Below are 21,705 nucleotides of genomic sequence, written 5' to 3'. Positions count from 1 at the left end.
CATTAACCAACTGTGTAATCTGTTGATGGGTTTAAAAAAAGCATACATAAAAAAAGCTTTTCCTTTTTACTTGAATAGGTTACCTTTTTTGAATGATTGAATTGGAATTTTACTTCCTGAATTGACTGACCTTAACCCTGGTACATGTGTGTCCCTCGTTTGTCCCTCAGACTGACGGCCAGTGACATCATGGAACCCAACCTGACGTACGTGTACCCCCACACGCGCATCCAGTCCCTGGTGAGCATCCTGCGCACCACCGTCTACCATGCCTTCCCCGTGGTCACCGAGAACAGGGACAACGAACGGGAGTTCATGAAGGGCAACATCCTCATCAGCAACAACATCCGCTTCAAGGTAGGAGCCAGGGCAACGTGCAGATAGAAATTGCATGAATAGAACTGACATAATTTTTATTCTACATGTCAGAGATGTTTGTTCTACTGAACCTATTTCTATCTTAACATTTCACTATGTTGTGTCCTGGGTTGTATGCATTAGTTGCAGATCGTAGCAAAACGTTTTGCCTGTTTACTCTAGGACCCCAAAATATGCAAACGAAACGAAACTGGGAGGGACCCACCTGGTTTTATCCAATAGAAACTCTTGTTTTCATTACAAAACATTTTCCATTTGGATCATCAGGCCAAACGTTTTGCTACAGTCTGACAAATTAATACACCTCTGATGAAGGTGCCCTTGCCATACCACAAACTGCCACCAGGAGTAATCAGAACCCTGTTATACTGTATAATGCATAGGTTGGGGCTACCAATAAAATTATTTACATTTATATGAACAGGAAGGTGTGTCTGTGGAGCATGTGTAACCCTGCCTTTTCCACCAACCTCCTCCTCCCTCAGAAAGCAAGCGTGCTGACGCGGGCCGGGGAGCAGCGGCGGCGCTGCCAGTCCATGAAGTCATACCCGTCCAGTGAGCTGCGCAACGTGTGTGACGACCAGTTGACGGCCGTGGTGCCTGCTATGGAGGAGGGCCAGGACATGCTGCAGCAGATGCTGGAGAGGAGGTAAGCCTCACACATACATACGCACACCTTAATTCTCACACCTGACTTGACCCCATCCCATTTTTTTCAACACTTTGACTTGGGTCAAATTTACATTTTTTTGAATCCTTCATTCTTCCAAAATGAACTATTAATACACTTTGCACACATTGTAATCGATGGAGTCCCTGTAATGAGTCAGTCCAGTGTTTATATTTGGAGAAAGTGCTGTTCTCATGTTTCTATGGCTGTGTGTATGTTTCTAGACATGCACCCTACCCTAACCTGTACCCAGACCAGTCCCCTAGCGAGGAGTGGACCATGGAGGAGCGCTTCCGACCTCTGACCTTCCACGGCATCATCCTGCGCTCTCAGCTGGTCAACCTGCTGATCCGCGGTGTCTGCTACGCAGAGAACCAGTCGGTCAGTGGCCCAACTCCCAACCCACAGGGTCGTATTCATTAGTGATGGGGGGGAAATATTGATACAGGAGAGTATTGCAATATTATTTTTGCATTCGATTCTCTGACTCAAAGTATTAATTCAATTTTTGTTAGCTGGTGCTAATCGGCTCTACCTGTGCCAAAACTCCAGTATTTCTCATCCTATGGTTTGTTATCCATCGGCCATTTTATTTCTATGACTAATTAAAACTTGTTTTCTCATGCCTCTGTAGTGGCATGTAGTAAGACCTGCAGTGAGCCAGTTTTTTGAACATCGAATCACAATAAAATTGCAGTATCAAATCACAACACATATAGAATTGTGGTACATAAAGAATCTCACCTAAGTATTGTGGAAATATTCTATCATGAGGTCCCTGGCAATTCCTAGTATGAGCTATGTCAGTGGCATGTCATTTTCCTTTTTGAATGGTATTCAATGTGAAAAACATAAGCGGAAGGGTCTTGAGCGCAAAAACGTAATAAATTAATCCTCAAATGCAAAAATTATTTTATGTATCTTAAATGACCGGATTTTCACTAATGTTATGATATAATCGTCAAGCCCAATCAAAAGATTAGGGGAAAGGACCCGGAAGTATGACGTAGGACGATGTCACTTGCACATCGTATTCATTAGGCAACAAATTGAATAAAACGTACTGAAACATGAAGGAACTACATGAATTCTCATTTTTGTTCTGTTGCGAAACGTTTTGCTACGTTTTGCCACTGTGTGCTGTGCACTAATGAATACGACCCAGGAGTTAGTCAGTGTGTGTGTGTGTAGTGTTACACACACGAGAACATGTGTAGAATGTCTGTGCGCCTTTTTATTTGTCTGTCTGTGTCCACATAGAGTGCCACGCAGCCGAGACTGTCGTACGCTGAGATGACGGAGGACTACCCCCGTTTCCCAGACATCCATGACCTAGACTTGGCCCTTCTCAATCCCCGCATGATAGTGGTACGACCCAGTCCATCACACATCTACAGCTACTGCTGCACTTACAATCGGGGCTCTAAATTAAACATTTTCATTGGTAGCACTGGTGCGCCCAACTTTAAAAAGTTAGGAACACAACATAACATTTATGAGCAGCAGAAAATACGATTTTTTAAAAAGTAGATTGAGATATATCCTACAGTACATTTGGAAAGTATTCAGACCCCTTGACTTTTTCCACATTTTGTTACATTACAGCCTTATTCTAAAATGTATTAAATATTTTTTTCCCTTATCAATCTACACACAATACCCCATACCGGGACAGGGACATTCAGAGACTTGTCCCGAAGCCACTCCTGGCTTGTCTTGGCTGTGTGCTTAGGGTCATTGTCCTGTTGGACAGTCTGAGGTCCTGAGCGCTCTGGAGCAGGTTTTCATCAAGGATCTCTCTGTACTTTGCTCCTTTTGTCTTTCCCTCGATCCTGACTAGTCTCCCTGTCCCTGCCGCTGAAAGACATCCCCACAGCATGACGCTGCCACCACCCTGCTTCACCGTAGGGATGGTATTGGCCGGACAATGAGTGGTGCCTAGTTTCCTCCAGGTCAGACTCTTGGCATTCAGGCCAGAGTTCAATTTTTGTTTCATCAGACCAGAGAATCTTGTTTCTCATGGTCAGAGTCCTTTAGGTGCCTTTTGACAAATTCCAAGCGGGTTGTCGTGTGCCTTTTTACTGAGCAGTGGCTTCCGTCTGGCCGCAGTTTGTAGTGTAAAAATTATCATAATTTTTTGGGGGTCCCATGACCATTCTCTAAGCCAAATTTCAATTCATGGCTGAATCTACAATTATTTTTATTTTTTACTTAACATGTAAAGTGTTGGTTTCATGAGCTGAAATACAAGATCCCAGAAATGTTCCATGCGCACAAAAAGCTTATTTCTCTCAAATTGTGCCAAATTAGTTTGCATCCCTGTTAGTGAGCATTTATCCTTTGCCAAAATAATCCATCCACCTGACAGGTGTGGCACGTCAAGAAACTGATTTGAACAGCATGGTCATTACACAGGTGCACCTTGTGCTGGTGACAATAAAAGGGCACTCTAAAATGTGCAGTTTTGTGACAACATAATGTCCCGGATGTCTCATGTTTTGAGATATGCAGTTGGCATGCTGACTGCAGGAATGTCCACCAGAGCTGTTGCCAGATCATTTAATGTTAATTTCTCTACCATAAACTGCCTCCAATGTTGTTTTAGAGAATTTGGCAGTACGTCCAACTGGTCTCACAACCGCAGACTACGTGTAACCACGCCAGCCCAGGACCTCCACATTCACCTGTGGGATCGTCTTAGACCAGCTACCTAGACAGCTGATGAAACTGTGGGTTTGCACAACCAAATAATTTATGCACAAACTGTCAGAAACCGTCTCTGGGAAGCTCATCTGGGTGCTCGTCCTCACCAGGGTCTTGACTTGACTGCAGTTCGCCATTGTAGCCAACTTCAGTTGGAAAATGCTTGCCTTCGATGGCCACTGGCACGCTGGAGAAGTATGCTCTCCACAGATGAATCCCAGTTTCAACTGTACCAGGCAGATGGCAGACAGCGTGTATGGCGTTGTGTTGGCGAACGGTTTGTTACTGATAACGTTGTGAACAACGTAGTGGAAACGCGTTCTCTGGAGTGATGAATCATGCTTCACCATCTGGTGGATGCCAGGAGAACGCTACCTGCCCCAATGCATAGTACTAATACTCACTAATGCTCTTGTGGCTGAATGGACGCAAGTCCCTGCAGCAATGTTATAACATCTAGTGGAAAGCCTTCCCAGAAAAGTGGAGGCTGTTACAGCAGCAAAGGGGGGGACCAACTCCATATCAATGCAGATGATTTTGGAATGAGATGTTCCACGGGTAGGTGTCCACATACTTTTGACCGTGTACTATATCTGTGACCAACCGATGCATCTCTGTATTCCCAGCCATGTGAAATCCATAGATTATGGCCTAAAGAATGTATTTAAATTGACTGATTTCCTTTTATGAACTTTAACTCAGTAAAGTCTTTGAAATTGTTGGGTTTTATATTTTTGTTCAGTGTAGTTTCATACCCCTAGCCTATATGAAATATAGCTACTTCTGAAGCACATGTTGTGCTATAGAAACTAATATGTAACCCTGTAAATACATTTATTAAAAAAAAAATATATATATATATTTTTTTAAATAAATGTATTTACAGGGTTACATATTAGTTTCTATAGCACAACATGTGCTTCAGAAGTAGCTATATTTCATATATAATGTGTGTGTGTATATTTATATATATGTATGTGTGTGTATATATTTATATGTATGTGTGTGTATATATTTATATATATGTATGTGTGTGTATATATTTATATATGTGTATATATATATGTATGTGTGTATGTATGTGTGTGCATATATATATATATATATAATGTGTGTGTGTATATGTATTTGATAGAAATGCATATATATATATATATTTGATAGAAATGCATGTCATTGAAATTAGAGTAATTGTGGAATATTAGGTTTCTACGCATTGCATTAAATTGTACACCGTTTCTTTAAGAGCGCCACATTTGTTCTTTGTCACCTAAAAGGAACAATTTTCCTCAAAAGTGTTGAGGCTTTTTGTTGTTACTACCTGGTTACATGTTTGTGATTAGTAAGTGATCATCTTCTTTCCCTTTCAGGATGTCACCCCGTACATGAACCCTTCCCCCTACACAGTGTCCCCAAACACACATGTGTCCCAAGTGTTTAACCTGTTCAGGACCATGGGCCTTCGACACCTGCCTGTGGTCAACGCAGTAGGAGAGGTGAGTTGCACCGCAAGGGGTTAAAATTCCCACTCCTTAACTTCCTGTTTCCTCTCTGTGGCCTGGGTCATATTCAGTTGGGCAGTGTTTCTAAATTTCTGGTCCTTTGTTTTTGACCAAGTACCACCCACCTGATTCCACTAATCAACTCCTCAAACTTTTGATTAGTGGAATCAGGTGTGTTGTGCTCTGGCCAAAAACAAATGTGCAGCCCTTTGGGTCCCCGGGACTAGAATAAAAAATGAGGGCACACCATTTCAAAATGGCTTGCAACGGAAATGGAAAATAAGCATTTCTTATTGGACAAGTTCAGGTAGTCCCTCCCTGTTTCAGTCAGTTTCCTTAGGATTGATTGCTTATCAATACAACCCAGGTGAGGAATTATATTAACTGACACAACAAGCTGTGTTGGCCACTATAGCCTTAATGCTTATTAATGGTGACATTTTAATAACATTAAAAGTGGCCTTGTCAAAATACACATTTTATGTACTTGATGTAGTACGTATTAAAGGTGCATATTGTTCCATTCTAAACCTGCATGAATAATCAACACTCTGACAAAAATGCAGCTTCAAGGGACTAACACCACTTTTTCCTTTTTTTTCTTTATCAAACTGTCTAAGATATTTGTTTTTGCTTAGAAGCACTACGCAGAGGAATAGCTCAGTAGCTAACTACTGTAGCTAATTAATTATTTTTGAGTCTTTCTAGAGTGGAGGAAGCAGTCTGCTCCATGATGTCGCTCCCTGTACCTTCTCTTTCAGATTGTGGGAATAATCACACGACACAATTTAACCCACGAGTTCCTCTTGGGGAAACTCAGACAGCATTACATCACCATTTGAGCTCCAAGGTCCAGTCTTTAAAGCCGTCAAGTCACCCACGTCTTGCAATCTCTCCTTCAACTGGACCTATACCATACTTTTCCATGTCTTCTCCATTCCCCCACACTCTGTACGACACGATGGGCACACACCTCTGTAACGAGAGGTTAGAGGATTACTTTTGTCTGCTCCGGAGCCTCTACAGCCCAAGACATCCTCCCTGTATCCCAAGTGTCCACGCTTTACCAACAGACCGACTTTCTCATCTTTATCGCTGTAACACTCTTGTTTTGACTTCTGACTGTACACTTGAATTTTATGTTCTCTGTGTATTTAAATGTATTATACTATATATTTGCGAAAAGAACATTTCACTGTGCCGCCAGGGGTTTCGATCAAAGTAGGTTTTTCCTGCAGTGTTATCAAAATGTCACATTGCGGACTATTTCTAACCTAGGCATATGTGTGGAGCTGCATTAACACACAAATTCACAATTGCACTCGCATATGTTAAGCTTAACAGAGGACAGTTCATCTCACAAATATTCAGGCAGCAATGTTATGGGTGTGTTTCGAAAGGACAGAGGAAGATGGAGGAATATAGTGTATGTCAAGACTGGATAGAATCGACCAAGTTTTTTTTGTTTTAATTTTGAGTTAGAGGGTGTGGGACCAAGAAAGGTCCAGCATATTTTCTAGACAGAAAAGGGTGGACATTTGTTTGTCAGTATTAAGTACCTCTGTAAAATCTTTGTGGAAATGTTGCCGTTGTTCAACTTGTAGATTCACATTGCAGGGAACCAATAATGTGGTGACTTTCTGGCTAGTTTCCCCATCCATGTAGGTTGGGTTGGTAGTACTTTAAAGGTAGAATCCGCAATATGACGTTATCACACAACTCAAGAGATGGTGTAATTGTGCTTTCAAGACTGGGAACTCAGGGAAAAACAAGGTCAAATCAGGACGTCAGTGATCTTCAGGTCGGAAAGTCGAGGCTCTAGAAAGAGGCCCCGAGTTCCCCACTTGGATGACCGTTCAAAACAAATTTTTCTGGTTCCCAGTTGTCTTGTACTCACTGAAGTCGAAAGTCAGACATTTTCGAGTTCCCAGTTGTTTTGAACGCAGCATAAATTAGGATAAGCCAGTAATGTCTAAGTTGATGTGTGTAAGTAGGGCGTTTGCCCACTGTCTCTTAGGGGTGTAATGGTTCACCAAACCCACGCTTCAGTACATATTGCGGTTTTGGGGTCATGGTTCGGTCTCGGTGTAACGGGAAAATTAAATGCCATTCACAATCTTCCTGGCATTGTCGGTTGTGACAGGATTGTTATGTTGAGTCTCAAGTTTCCACTCTCATGCTGCGTTTGTAACCATGTGGGAGGTGGGAATTTACCAGTTTTCAAGTCCATAAATAAATATCAGTTGGATGCATTCATGTGATTGGATCTCGTTGAGAAACGCTGATTGACTAATGGCCAACAAGCTGCGTCAACCATAAACTAAAAGTACAGCTATCATGCGTGTAAACAAATTATAGTTTCAAAACCTCAGTAATAGATGCTGTAATGGTGTTTTTTTTATAATGAATGTTTTCTTGCATTTAACTGCCAAAGATTCTCTTAAGTGGCCATTTCTGTCATAAGTGACTACAGAGGTCACCATCCATGTGCGAGAAGTGGTTGCTCAGGATGATCGACAAATTTCCCACAAGTAATTCATTACCAGTTAGAGGGCTGTTCAAGTGGATTTTTCCCAGTAGTATGTGGTAAATTCCCACTTCCCACTTGGTAACAAATGCACCATGACTCTGCCTCCTTCAGTGCCAGATGCACACTTGTAGCTCTCGTAAAGGGGCCGTGTCTGTAGCACAGTACATGTCCCACTCCAGGGTAAGGTGATGGGCTGTCACAATTAAGTGCAACACAGGGTGCATTGGCCAATTCATTGAAAACGTTGGCTTTGGCCTGCTTATATAGAGCGGGTATGATCTGTTGACTGAAACGGGTGCAAGAGGGAAGTTCGTAACATGGCTCGATCACTTTCACGAGGTGCTGAAACCCGCTATTCTCAACTACTGAGAATGGGTGCATATCCGTGGCTATAAACCAAAGAAAGGTTTAAAAAATATATACACTTAGCCAAACTGTCACTCTTGTAATTTATTTGTCCCGGTCAGATTTAGCTGCTTGAATTTAGAGGGGAGACATTGTTTCTGTCTTGCGCCGGTATACTGGAGTGATGTCGGCGTAAATGTGCCAACATATTTGAGGTGTTGGCAGCTGCATAGGTGACATTGTTATCCACAACTCTCTATCCATTGCGGTTGTAATTTACTGGGAGGAAACCAAAATGTTCTCAAACTTGAGATCTAAACGATGATGGAGGATCCTCTAATTCTGGTTTGTTGACCCCACCACTCGCCATTATGCAGAACAAATTCTTTGCTGCGCCTCACAAAATTTTGAAATGCTCAAAACTAAGATTGTAATTAATTGTAATGTGCACATAGACTGTACTTGTTTTAACGGAATAGCCTGAAATGTTTTTTCAGATCACATTTACTCGAGGCGTAGGCCTACAATGCAGCATAGGCATAGCCTTAAGGCCTAGTGTTTTTATGTTGTAAATAAAAACATTTTAACGTATTTTAATTTGGGTTCACAGTGTGGACGGTTTGGTACAAATACATGTACGGTTACACCCTTGCTGTGTATGGTGATGTTATATTGCAGAGTCTACCTTTTTTAACATGTGCTTAAACATGATGATGAGGCCAGTGCAGCTTTTTTATAAATAGTAAAGATGGATGTAAAGTGAATCAATTATGACAAACCATGATGGCACATAAAGTGCCTTCAGAAACTATTCAAACCGCTTGAAGTTTTCCATACTTTGTTGTGTTACAGCCTGAAATTTCTTGTCAATAACTACTCAACACCTTTTGTTATGGCTAGCCTAAATCAGTTCAGGAGTATCTATTGGTAAATGGGTAAAAAGCAGATGTTGAATAACCCTTTAAGCATGGTGAAGTTATTAATTACACTTTGGACACCCAGTCACTCACTACAAAGATTCAGGCGTCTTTCCTATCTCAGTTGCCAGAGAGGAAGGAAACCGCTCAGGGATTTCACCATGAGGCCAATGGTGACTTTAAAACCGTAGCAGAGTGTAATGGATGTGACAGGAGATCTGAGGGATCATAAACATTGTAGTTACTCCACTATACTAACCTAAATGACAGAGTGAAAAGAAGGAAACCTGTACAGAACAAGGCACTTAAGTAATACTGCAAAAAATGTGGCAAAGTTAATGCTTTGTATTTCAGGACAAAAAGTTATGTTTTGTGCAAATCCAGCACAACACATCACTGAGTACCACTCTTCATAGTGGAGGCTGCATTATGTTATGGGTATGCTTGTCATCGGCAAAGACCCCCCCCCCCCCCCCCCAAAATAAAAATAATTTGCAGGCAAAATCTAATACAAGCCTTGAAAAGGGCGTTCAATTATCAACAACCTGCTTCAGAGCATAAAGAATTTAAAAAAAAGATTAATGTGCAAATATTGTAAATCCAGGTGTGCACAGCTCCGAGACTTACTGAGAAAGACTCACCTCTGTAATCCATGCCAATGCTGATTCTAACATGTTTATTTCATATGGCAAATCAGTTAGGTAAAACTTTTATATTTTCAATGACGGCCTAGGAACAGTGGGTTAATCTTGAAACTCCCCATCCCGGATCCGGGATCGTGACTAAAGCCTCAGGCTCATTAGCATAACGAGCATAAAATTAGCATAAAATCGCAAATAAAATGAAAATAATGCGCCTGCTCTCAAGCTTAGCCTTTTCTTAACAACACTGTCATCTCAGATTTTCAAAATATGCTTTTGAACCATAGCAATTGACTAATTTGTGTAAGAGTATGCTAAGCTAGTTTAGCATTTTGAGTAGCATTTAGCACGCAACATTTTCACAAAAACCAGATAACCAAATAAATAAAATCATTTACCTTTTGAAGAGCTTCGGATGTTTTCAATGAGGAGACTCTCAGTTACATACCAAATGCGCAGTTTTTCCTGAAAGCGTCTGTGTGTAGGAGAAATCGCTCCGTTTTGTACATCACATTTGGCTAACGAACCGAAAATTCAGTCACCTAAAACGTCAAACTTTTTCCGAATTAACTCCATAATATCGACCGAAACATGGCAACCGTTGTTTGGAATCAATCCTCAAGGTGTTTTTTCACATATCTCTTCATTGATTTATCGTTCGTGGAAGCCTGCATTCTTCTCTGAATTCTGTGGAAAAATACTTGCAGCTGACTTTTGCGCACCAGTTTCGGTGCAGGACACCGGGCGGACACCTAGTAAATGTGGTCTCTTATGGTCAATCTTCCAATGATATGCCTACAAATACGTCACAATGCTGCAGACACCTTGGGGAAATGACAGAAAGGGCAGACTTACTCCTCTCGCATTCACAGCCATATAAGGAGACAATGGAAAACAGAGCCTCAAAAATCCTGCTCATTTCCTGGATGCCGTCTCATCTTGGTTTTGCCTGAAGCTCACGTTCTAGGGCACGCACAGAAAATATCTTTGCAGTTCTGGAAACGTCAGAGTGTTTTCTTTCCAAAGCTACCAATTATATGCATAGTCGAGCATCTTTTTGTGACAAAATATCTTGTTTAAAACGGGAACGTTTTTCATCCAAAAATGAAATTGCGCCCCTCGAGTTTCAAGAGGTTATTAACTGCCTGTTCAGGGGCAGAACGACAGATTTGTACCTTGTCTGCTCGGGGATTTGAACTTGCAACCTTCCAGTTACTAGTCCAACACTCTAACCACTAGGCTACCCTGCCGACTCAGGGGTGTGAATACTTATGTTTATGAGGTTGTTGTACTTCATTTGCAAAAATGGATAAAAACTTTCACTTTGTGGGGTATTGTGTCTGAAGGGAAAGCAATGGCTGTAACACAACAAAATGTGAAATAAGTTAAGGGGTCTGAATACTTTCCACATTTGTTACGTTACAGCCTTATTCTAAAATGGATCTGAAAAAGAAAATCCTCACTACCCAATACATTTTTGCTAATTTGTTTAAAAAAAATAAACCGATGCCTTATTTATAGAAGTATTCTGAACCCTTTAGTATGAGATCACAAGTGCGTCATTATGGGGTATTGTGTTTAGATTGATGAAAAATGATTTTTCATCCATTTTAGAATAAGGCTGTAATGTAACAAAATGTGGAAAAAGTCAAGGGGTCTGAATACTTTCTGAATGGACTGTATACACGAAGCATTCCTTGTTATGTTTGTCATGTTTTTTGCCTTGTTTTATTTAAGAGTTTATTTCTATGAAATGTTATTTGTATGATTTGCTACATGTACTATAAAGGATAAAATGATAAGCTGTTACATTTGGTCTAGAACAAGATAAATAGTTGTTACTTTGGGGGGGTATTTGTTTGTAAAATTGCCATAGCGTGGGTTGCAAAATGTAAGGGTATCTTTCCCAAAATTCTCGGGTTTCAGGAATCGTCCAACCAGGATTTCTGGAAAACGGTGGAATTTTGGGTAAGTCAACATCCACACTAAATGTGTCTCTGCAGATGACATGCATCAGATTAAGTTGTATAGAAAATGGACAAGTGGTAAATGTGCTATGCTTAGCCATTGTCAGGACCAGAGGGACCGATTTCCCCCACCCCCTCCAAATAACATTATGGACACACCAGTGTTTAGTAAATCTGCTGTGGAGGTTTAGGCATTGCTCTGAGCTTGGTGATACGTTTGTGGAAGCTTGACATACCGTATGTAGAAAAGCAAGCTCATGGCAAACAAAATAGGTCCCTAGGAAAGAGAAAGCAGAAACCTCTGTCTTGTGCCTTGACATTGCTCTTCAAAATAAAGATCCCTTTGTTTTGTAAATCATTCAGACGTATCCATCCTATTTAAAAAAATAAAAATAATTAACACTTTAAAATGTTTTAGAAGTTTTAGAGTTTTCACTTATTCTATACATACAATATATTCTCATACTGTACGACTTAAACTTTCCAATGCTTGAGTAGTCCAGAATGACTTAAGACTCCCTGTTGCCTGGTACTAAAATGAGGGCATGCATGCTCAGGCTGGCTGTGTAAGGCAGTAAGGTGTCCTGATGTGCCGGATACGGGGGCATTCCACGAGGTCCCGGTCCGAGTTTTCCACATTTGACTGGCTCTGGGAACCTGGCCCACACTTAGAAACTACCAATCAGGCCAATCTTCCCCCACAGTGGAAAAATCCATTGGTCATCAGACCTGTGCTTATCACTGGGATCACAGTCACTGACAAGCCCTGGAATCTATCTGGAGTTCCATAAGGGTCAGTTGTGGCGCCACTTAAAGTTTTCAAGCGATGGTGACACACTGTTAAGAGAAGTCTCCAGGCGCATCATTTGTGTTTTAATTAGTTGCCGCACAGCTCAGCTGCTCCTGTAAGTTGCACCTTCTCTCAATGGGTCACTGCCATCTTTGGTAATACATTGTGTGCAGCATTTTTTTTAAAATGATTTATGAATTAATCACATTCTTTATGTCAGGGTGAAAGGTTATTTTTGTCTTCATGTACCGAAGTGGCTGTTATACAGATTTGTACTATTTCCTGGTGTTATCTCATACTGTAGCCACCTCAGTGCTTTCTCGAACGATCATTGTGGGCAGGGATACTCAACTAGATTCAGCTGCGGGACCTTTTCTTTGTTTTCTTGAGAGAGGGTGGTCAGGGGGCCGGAACATAATTTCAAATCATTTGTAGACTGCAAATTGACCGCAAGAAACCCAAACATATATAATATTTGACTAAAACACAATTTCAAACCTTGCTTACATTTGTATATGATGGAAATACTTGAACATATTTCCCAAATTAAAATCACTTGAAGCTGATTTCCTAGTGTTTATTGTCCAACAATGAAAATTCAACCAAAAAACCTTGGGTGCCAAATTAAACCGCAGGCTGCCAGTTGAGGAACCCTGCTACAGGGAGACCCTTAAGTCACCAATGGTTCGTTTTTAGAATATCGCAGAGTTGTGGCACATACAAAATATTGAAATTAATTATGACATTTCACAGACCAGGTCATCTCAGTACAGCTTTGTTTGGTGTGGCTCAGTTCGGCTCAGTAGTGTGAAAAGCCTTTTTTTGTGGTAGGCATTCACCATATTGCTCTCCTTTTACTGTGTTCTTAGGCCAGCATAAGATATGAGAGCAACCTCATTGAGATGCATCTCATGTCTGAAGGCACTGCAGACTCCTTGGAGGAGTGCCCTACTGTAAATGACAGAGTATTAGGATCTTATTAGCTCACTTCACCGCTGCCGAGAAAGGTGTTTTAGGATGTAATGAGGGCCTTCTGCACCGAGTCTATGGGGAAGAAGAGGTAGACAAATACTCTGGAAGTGTGGAGGCAGCCACAACACGGGCTACTAGTTTTAATGGGTTTCGAAGTCTGGAGACTTGGGAAATTTTGAGTACAGGTGGTGGCCTTCAATAGGTTATAGATTCTGCATGGCTGTAGATCAAGTGTTGATGTTTTTTTTATTTGCTTACTCATTTCTTGTGACTAGTCTAAAACAACACTTGCTGACCTACAAACAAACATACTACTGTATAAACATCAATGCAGTCATTTCTGCAAAAATTGTCCCTATACTGTAGTTCCAAAGTCTTAGATATATGTCAAATTGAGCAGAGTGACTGATTTATCTATGATTTATCCCATAACTTTATTCATGTGAGGTGAATTGATGTCAAAGTTGTATCCTGTGAAACTCATGGTCATCCTATCCCAATAGAATGAGAACCTATACAAAGTACGTAATAATAAAAGTACTGCCAGTGGCAATGTGATATTAGAACAATCCACATCATTCAAGTCAGATTCATAACAACTTGAGCTAGCAGTTAGCCAGCATCCTAAACTGTTATCTTTGAGCTGATACAATTAGAGAACGTAGACAAATGTGTTCAATATACTTCCTGTAAAGGATTGTACTGACATAGATGATATAGATCCGTGTTTCCGAACCTTGGTCCTCGAGTACCCGCAACAGTACACATTTGTGTTGTAACCCTGGACAAGCACACCTGGTTCAACTTGTCAACTAATCATCAAGCCCTCAATGAGTTGAATGAGGTGTGTTAGTTATGAGCAACAATGAAACTGTGTATTGTTGGGGTTACTCGAGGACCAGGGTTGAGAAAGTGATCGGTAAGCTGCTCAGATAGCTGATGCTTAAAGTTAGAGGGAAATACGTCTCCAGCTTCAGCAAAAAAAAAAAATTATTTTATTTTTGCAATATTCATTCCAGTTATTGGCAGCAGAGAACTGGAAGGAAAGGCATCCAAAATAGGTGTTGGCTTTGGGGATGACCAGTGAGAGAGACCTGCTGAAGCGTATGCTACGGGAGGGTGTTATGGTGACCGGTGAGCTGACATAAGGCAGAGCTTTACCTAGCAAAGACTTATAGATGACCTGGAGCCAGTGGGTCTGGCGCCGAATATGTAGCGAGGGCCAGCCGGCGAGAGCATACAGGTCACAGTTGTGGGTGCTATTGGGCTTTGGTGACAAAACGGATGGCACTGTGATAGACTGCATCCAGTTTGCTGAGTAGAGTGTTGGAGGCTATTTTGTAAATTACATCGCCGAAGTCAAGGATCGGTAGGATAGTCAGTTTTACAATGGTTTGTTTGGCAGCGTGAATGAAGGAGCCTTTGTTGCGAAATAGGAAGCCAATTCTAGATTTAATTTTGGATTGGAGGAACTTAATGAGTCTGGAAGGAGAGTTTACAGTCTAGCCAGACGCACAGAATATGTGGACAACTACAAATACCTGAGTCAGAACCATCCAGAGTAGTGATGCTAGTCGGGTGGGCGGGTGCGGACAGCAATCGGTTGAAGAGCATGTATTTAGTTTTACTGGCGTTTTAAGAGCAGTTGGAGGCCACGGAAGGATTGTGTGGCATTGAAGCTCGTTTGCAGGTTTGTTAAGTGTCCAAAGAAGGGCCAGATGTATACAGAATGGTGTCGTCTGCGTAGAGGTGGATCAGAGAATCAAAACGTTTTGAGAATGATACAAATATACATTTTCACAAAGTCTGCTGCCTCAGTTTGTATGATGGCATTTTGCTTATACTCCTGAATGTTATGAAGAGTGATAAGATGACTTGCAATTAATTGCAAAGTCCCTTTTTGCCATGCAAATGAACTGAATCCCCCCCAGAAAAATTCCACTGCATTTCAGCCCTGCCACAAAAGGACCAGCTGACATCATGTCAGTGATTCTCTCGTTAACACAGGTGTGAGTGTTGACGAGGACAAGGCTGGCGATCACACTGTCATGCTGATTGCATTCGAATAACAGACTGGAAGCTTCAAAAGGAGGGTGGTGCTTGGAATCATTGTTCTTCCTCTGTCAACCATTGTTACCTGCAAGGAAACATGTGTCGTCATCATTGCTTTGCACAAAAAGGGCTTTACAGGCAAGGATATTGCTGCCGGTGAGATTGCACCTAAATCAACCATTTATCGGATCATCAAGATCTTCAAGGAGAGCGGTTCAAATGTTGCACCCAAAGTCCAGCAAGTGCCAGGACCATCTCCTAAAGTTGATTCAGCTGCGGGATCAGAGCACAACCAGTACAGAGCTTGCTCAGGAATGGCAGCAGGCAGGTGAGTGTGCATCTGCACACACAGTGAGTCAAAGACTTTTGGATGATGGCCTGGTGTCAAGAAGGGCAGCAAAGAAGCCACTTCTCTCCAGGAAAAACATCAGGGACAGACCTGATATTCTGAAAAAGGTACAGAGGTTGGACTGCTGAGGACTGGGGTAAAGTAATTTTCTCTGAATCCCCTTTCAATTGTTTGGTGCATCCGGAAAAAATCTTGTCCGGAGAAGACAAGGTGAGCGCTACCATCAGTCCTGTGTCATGCCAACAGTCAAGCATCCTGAGACCATTCATGTGTGGGGTTGCTTCTCAGCCAAGGGAGTGGGTTCACTCACAATTTTGCCTAAGAACAAAACCATGAATAAAGAAAAGTACCAACACATCCTCCGAGAGCAACTTCTCCCAAGCATCCATGAACAGTTTGGTTACGAACCATGCCTTTTCTAGCATGATGGAGAACATTGCCATAAGGCAAAATTGATAACTAAGTGGCTTGGGGAACAAAACATCGATCTTTTGGGTCCATGGCCAGGAAACTCCCCAGACCTTAATCCCATTGAGAACTTGTGGTCAAACCTCAAGAGGCGGGTGGACAAACAAACAAAAAACAAATTCTGACAAACTCCAAGCATTGATTATGCAAGAATGGGCTGCCATTAGTCAGGATGTGGCCCAGAAGTTAATTGACAGCATGCCTGGGCGGATTGCAGAGGTCTTGAAAAAGAAGGGTCAACACTGCAAATATTGAATCTTTGCATCAACTTCAAGTAATTGTCAATAAAAGCCGTTGACACTTATGAAATGCTTGTAATTATACTTCACTATTCCATAGTAACATCTGACAAAAATATCTAAAGACACTGAAGCAGCAAACTTTGTGGAAATTCATATTTGTGTCATTCTCAAAACTTTTGGCCACGACTGTATACAGAGAAAACAGTCAGCCAGAGAATTGCACCCTGTGGTACCTCCATAGACTGCCAGAGGTCCAGACAACAGGTCCTCCGATTTGACCCACTGAACTCTGTCTAGGAAGTAGTTGGTGAACCAGGCGAGGCAGTCATTTGAGAAACCAAGGCTGTTGAGTCTGCCGATAAGAATGTGGTGATTGACAAAGTCGAGCTTTGGCCAGGTCAATGAAGACGGCTGCACAGTACTGTCTTTTATCGATGACGGTTATGATATCGTTTAGTACCTTAAGCATGGCTGAGGTGCACCCGTGATCAGCTCGGAAACCGGATTACACAGAGGAGAAGGTATGGTGGGATTTGAAATGGTCAGTGATCTGTTAACTTGACTTTAGAAAGGCAGGGCAGGATGGATATAGGTCTGTAACAGTTTGGGTCTAGAGTGTCACCCCCTTTGAAAAGGGGGATGACTGCGGCAGCTTTCCAATATTTAGGAATCTCGGACGATACGAAAGAGAGGTTGAACAGACTGGTAATAGAGGTTGCAACAATGGTGGAGAGGTCCAGATTGTCTAGCCCAGATGATTTGTATGGGTCCAGGTTTTGCAGCTCTTTCAGAACATCGGCTATCTGGATTTGGTGAAGGAGAAGCTGGGGAGGCTTGGGAAAGTAGCTGTTTGCCGGGGTTGCGGTAGCCAGAAGGAAAGCATGGCCAGCCGTAGAGATGCTTCTTGAAATTCTCGATTATCATGGATTTATTGGTGGTGACAGTGTTTCCAAACCTCAGTGCAGTGGGCAGCTGGGAAGAGGTGCTCTTATTCTCCATGGACTTTACAGTGTCCCAAAACTTTTTGGAGTTAGAGCTACAGCTTCTTTAAAAAAAAACTAGCCTTTGCTTTCATGACTGTGTGGTTCCTGAATTCCCTGAAAAGTTTCATATCACGGAGACTATTCAATGCTAGTGCAGTCCGCCACAGGATGTTTTTGTGCTGGTCGAGGGCAGTCAGGTCTGGAGTGAACCAAGGGCTATATCTGTTCTTAGTTCTACATTTTTTGAAAGTAGCATGCTTATTTAAGATGATGAGGAAATTACTTTTAAAGAACAACCAAGCATCCTCTACTGACGGGATGTGGTCAATATCCTTCCAGGATACTCGGGCCAGGTTGATTAGAAAGGCCTGCTTGCAGAAGTGTTTTAGGGAGCTTTTGACAGTGATGAGGGGTGGACGTTTGACCACGGATGCAGGCAATGAGGCTGATATCCTGATTTGAAAACAGCAGAGGTGTATTTGAAGGGCAAGTTTGTCAGGATGATATCTATAAAGGTGCCCATGTTTATGGATTTAGGGTTGTACCTGGTTGGTTCCTTGATAGTTTGTGTGAGATTGAGGAAATCTAGCTTATATTGTAGGATGCCCGGTGTGTTAAGCATATCCCAGTTTAGGTCACCTAGCAGAACGAACTGTGAAGATAGATGGGGGGCAATCAATTCACATATGATGTCCAGGGCACAGCTGGGAACTGAAGGGGGTCTATGACAAGCAGAAATAGTGAGAGATGTATTTCTGGAGAGATTCATTTTTAAAATTAGAAACTCGAACTGTTTGGGCATAGACCTGAAAAGTATGACAGCCTGCAAAGTTCTATCTCTGCAGTAGAGTTTAAACCTCAGAATTTTTGGTGGCCTTCCTAAGCCACGATTCAGACACGGCAAGGACATCAGGGTTGGCGGAGTGTGCTTATGTAGTGAATAAAACTAACTTAAGGAGGAGGCTTCTGATGTTAACATGCATGAAACCAAGGCTTTTACGGTTACAGAAGTCAACAAATGAGAGCGCCTGGGGACATACAGGGCCTGGGTTAACCTCCACATCACCAGAGGAACAGAGGAGGAGCAGGATGAGGGTATTGCTAATAGCTATCAATACTGGTCTAGTGCGTTGGGGACAGAGAAGAAAAGGAGCAGATTTCTGTGTGTGGTAGGATAGATTCAGGGCATAATGTACAGACAGGGCTATGGTTGGGTGCAGGTGAAGTGGCGGTAAACCTAGGCAGTGAGTGACGATGCATCTCTGGACACACTAGTTATGCTGGGTGAGGTCACTGCATGTCTGGGAGGTGGGACAAAAGAGGTATCTGAGGCATGTTGAGTGGGACTAGGGGCTCCCCAGTAAAATAAAACAATGATAACTACCCTAAACAACAGTATACAAGGCATATTGACATTAGAGAGAGACATAAAGCAAGGCATAAAGCAATCACAGGTGTTGATTGGGAGAGCTAGCTAAGACAACAATTGGTAAGACAACAACAGATAATCAGATAAGACAACAACAACAGGTAAAATGGCAATGAATGGGCAGAGAGGGTCAGTTAACTACACACAGGGCCTGAGTTTGAGGCTGGTGCCGACAGAAACAAAATGGAGTACCGTGATTAATGAACAGTCCAGCAGGCATCAGTTATGTAGCCAAGTGATCATAGGGTCTAGTGAACAGCAATAAATGAAACTGAAGCCGCTAGTTTGTCGTTTCTACCCTAACAAGCGACAGAAACAGAGTTCATAAAGTTAGCAGGCCGGGGCAAGCAGAAGCGTTTTCAGACTAGTCGTGATGGATCGGCGGGGCTCCGTGTCGACAAAGGGTCCAGGCCAATTGGCAAAAGAGTTATTGTAGCTGGAGTAATTTTGTTAGTCTTAAGCCAGGCGCATCTCCCAGCTAGTCAACTGGTGCTAGCTTTGGGACAAGGGCGTTAGCCACTAAAGCCACTCTGTAGCAACTAGCTAGCTGCGATGATCCGATGCTAAGGTCCTGAGACTTAGCCATTTATTGCTGTTCACTGGATTACGGCAGGAATCCGGTGATGTAGTGGATTATAGTTGTGTTAGTGAAGAGTCCAGGAGGCATCCGCTGTGTAGCCAAGTGATCATAGGGTCCACTGAGCAGGCCGGGAGATGGGCCTGGCTCAAGGCTAGCTTCGGGGCTGGGCCACTCGGTAGCAGCTAGCTAGCTGTGATGATGAGGAGTAATGGTCCAGGGTTTACGGCAGGAATCCGGTGTTGTAGTGGAGAAAAGCAGTCCGGTATGCTCAGGGTTGATATCGCTAAAAGCGGTTGGTGTTTGAGCTAAAGGTAAAGGAGTGGCTAACAATGACTAAATAGCTAGTAGCTAATTAGCTGGTTAGCTTCTGATGGCTAGCTTCTGATGGAGGTTCTAGCTATAAGGTATAAAAATAGCAGATCCGTATCACATTGGGTGAGGCGGGTTGCCGGAAGGTATATTTAATTTAAAAATGGAAAAAGAGATTTTAGTATATTGAAATATTATTTTTTTAAAGATGGAAAAAAAGAAACGGGACAACGACAAACAACATCTGCACTGCTACGCCATCATTGCATGCAATCTCAACGCTGTGCGTTACAGGGAAGACATCCTCCTCCCTCATGTGGTACCCTTCCTGCAGGCTCATCCTGACATGACCCTCCAGCATGACAATGCCACCATCCATACTACTTGTTCTGTGCGTGATTTCCTGCAAGATAGGTATGTCAGTGTTCTGCCATGGTCAGCGAAGAGCCTGGATCTCAATCACATTGAGCATGTATGGGACCTGTTGGATCGGAGGGTGAGGGCTAGGGTCATTTCCCCCAGGAATGTCCGGGAACTTGCAAGTACTTTGGTGGAAGAACGTGGTAACATCTCACAGAAAGAACTGGCAAATCTTCAGTCCACAAGGAGGATATGTACTGCAGTACTTAGTATCTGGTGTGGCCACCAGCTGAATTGACTGTTACTTTTGATTTTGACCCCCCCTTGTTCAGGGACACATTATTCCATTTCTGTTAATCACATGTCTGTGGAACTTGTTCATATGTCTCAGTTGTTGAATCTTGTTATGTTCATACAAATATTTACACATGTTAAGTTTGCTGAAAATAAACGCAGTTGACAGTGAGAGGACGTTTTATTTTTTTGCTGAGTTAATAAATATATATATATTATTTTCTCTAAACTTTGTTGTTATGGCTGCATCCCTTTGTTCTCAATTTCCGCCTGAAGACATACCCTAATCTAACTGCCTGTAGCTCAGCCGCTGTGGCAAGGATATGCATATTCTTGGTATCATTTGAATGGAAACATTCTGAAGTTTGTGGAAATGTTAATTGAATGTAGGAGAATATAACACAGTAGATCTGGTGGAAGAAAAGAGAAAGAAAGAGCATATGTTTTCTGTTTTTATTGTTGCAGCATCATCTTTCACATGTACTAGAATAGCCACACAGTCAGATAGGATGCTGGATATAATTTTGATAAGACAAGAGGGCAACTGTAGGTGTGCAAAGTTTCAGACTGATAACTTCAGGAATGGGTGAGCTACATGACATTTAGCATGAAGTCACCCAGGTGTCCCACACAAGTTGCCCAAATGTACCCAAGTGGCTGAATTGGTGAAATGACCTATAACTATATACAACAGTGCAAATAACTATATACAACATATCAAAAAGCAATTCTAAAACACACACACCAACAACATTTTTTTTTTAAATATTAGAAAAATAATTTTAAAAAACAGTACACCCTTTGGAAGTCCTCGACGCAATATTTTGCTGCCTGTGCCATGTCCCATAGCAGTCTCTGATGTAAAGCAGAGGCAAACTGAACAAGTGGTGCAGTTCATGCGACACAACACAATGACGCCTCCATGCTGTGCCCTTTTGGCCCTGAGACACAGTCATGCCTGCAGTAATGAACTGTGGCATATGAACACCACTGGGGTCAGAGGTAGAGCGGGCAGCTTGGCATTGGGGGCTCCCAGTCGGAGTCGCTATCACTGTGAAAGAAAACATTAAAAAATATTTATTGTACGAGCCTTTTATCATCACATAAAATAAACATATGTATTGTATAGAGCAGAGGGAACAGTCACTAAGGTGAAGTGCTGTTCCATTCAACTCCGGCCATTGTTGTGGGCCTGCCCTCCCCTGACCAGCACCCAATGGCTAT

General features: G+C 42.2%; 1 protein-coding gene across 1 annotated transcript in view; it reads left to right on the top strand.

The window, feature by feature from the left end:
* clcn6 (chloride channel 6) overlaps positions 1-20,653 on the top strand; it is a 37,648-nt gene extending 16,995 nt beyond the window's left edge. The window contains exons 17-22 of the mRNA XM_064955897.1: positions 171-357; positions 864-1,027; positions 1,273-1,429; positions 2,309-2,416; positions 5,122-5,247; positions 6,015-20,653. Of these exons, the coding sequence (XP_064811969.1) occupies positions 171-357; positions 864-1,027; positions 1,273-1,429; positions 2,309-2,416; positions 5,122-5,247; positions 6,015-6,095 (823 nt within the window). The 3' untranslated portion in view covers positions 6,096-20,653. The remainder of the gene's footprint in view (positions 1-170; positions 358-863; positions 1,028-1,272; positions 1,430-2,308; positions 2,417-5,121; positions 5,248-6,014) is intronic.
* Positions 20,654-21,705: the final 1,052 nt, after the last annotated feature.

The sequence above is a fragment of the Oncorhynchus masou genome, chromosome 33, assembly GCF_036934945.1.
Source record: "Oncorhynchus masou masou isolate Uvic2021 chromosome 33, UVic_Omas_1.1, whole genome shotgun sequence".
Classification (NCBI taxonomy): Eukaryota; Metazoa; Chordata; class Actinopteri; order Salmoniformes; family Salmonidae; genus Oncorhynchus; species Oncorhynchus masou.
Note: the sequence above shows the minus strand (reverse complement) of the source record. Positions and strands in the feature narration are given on the sequence as shown.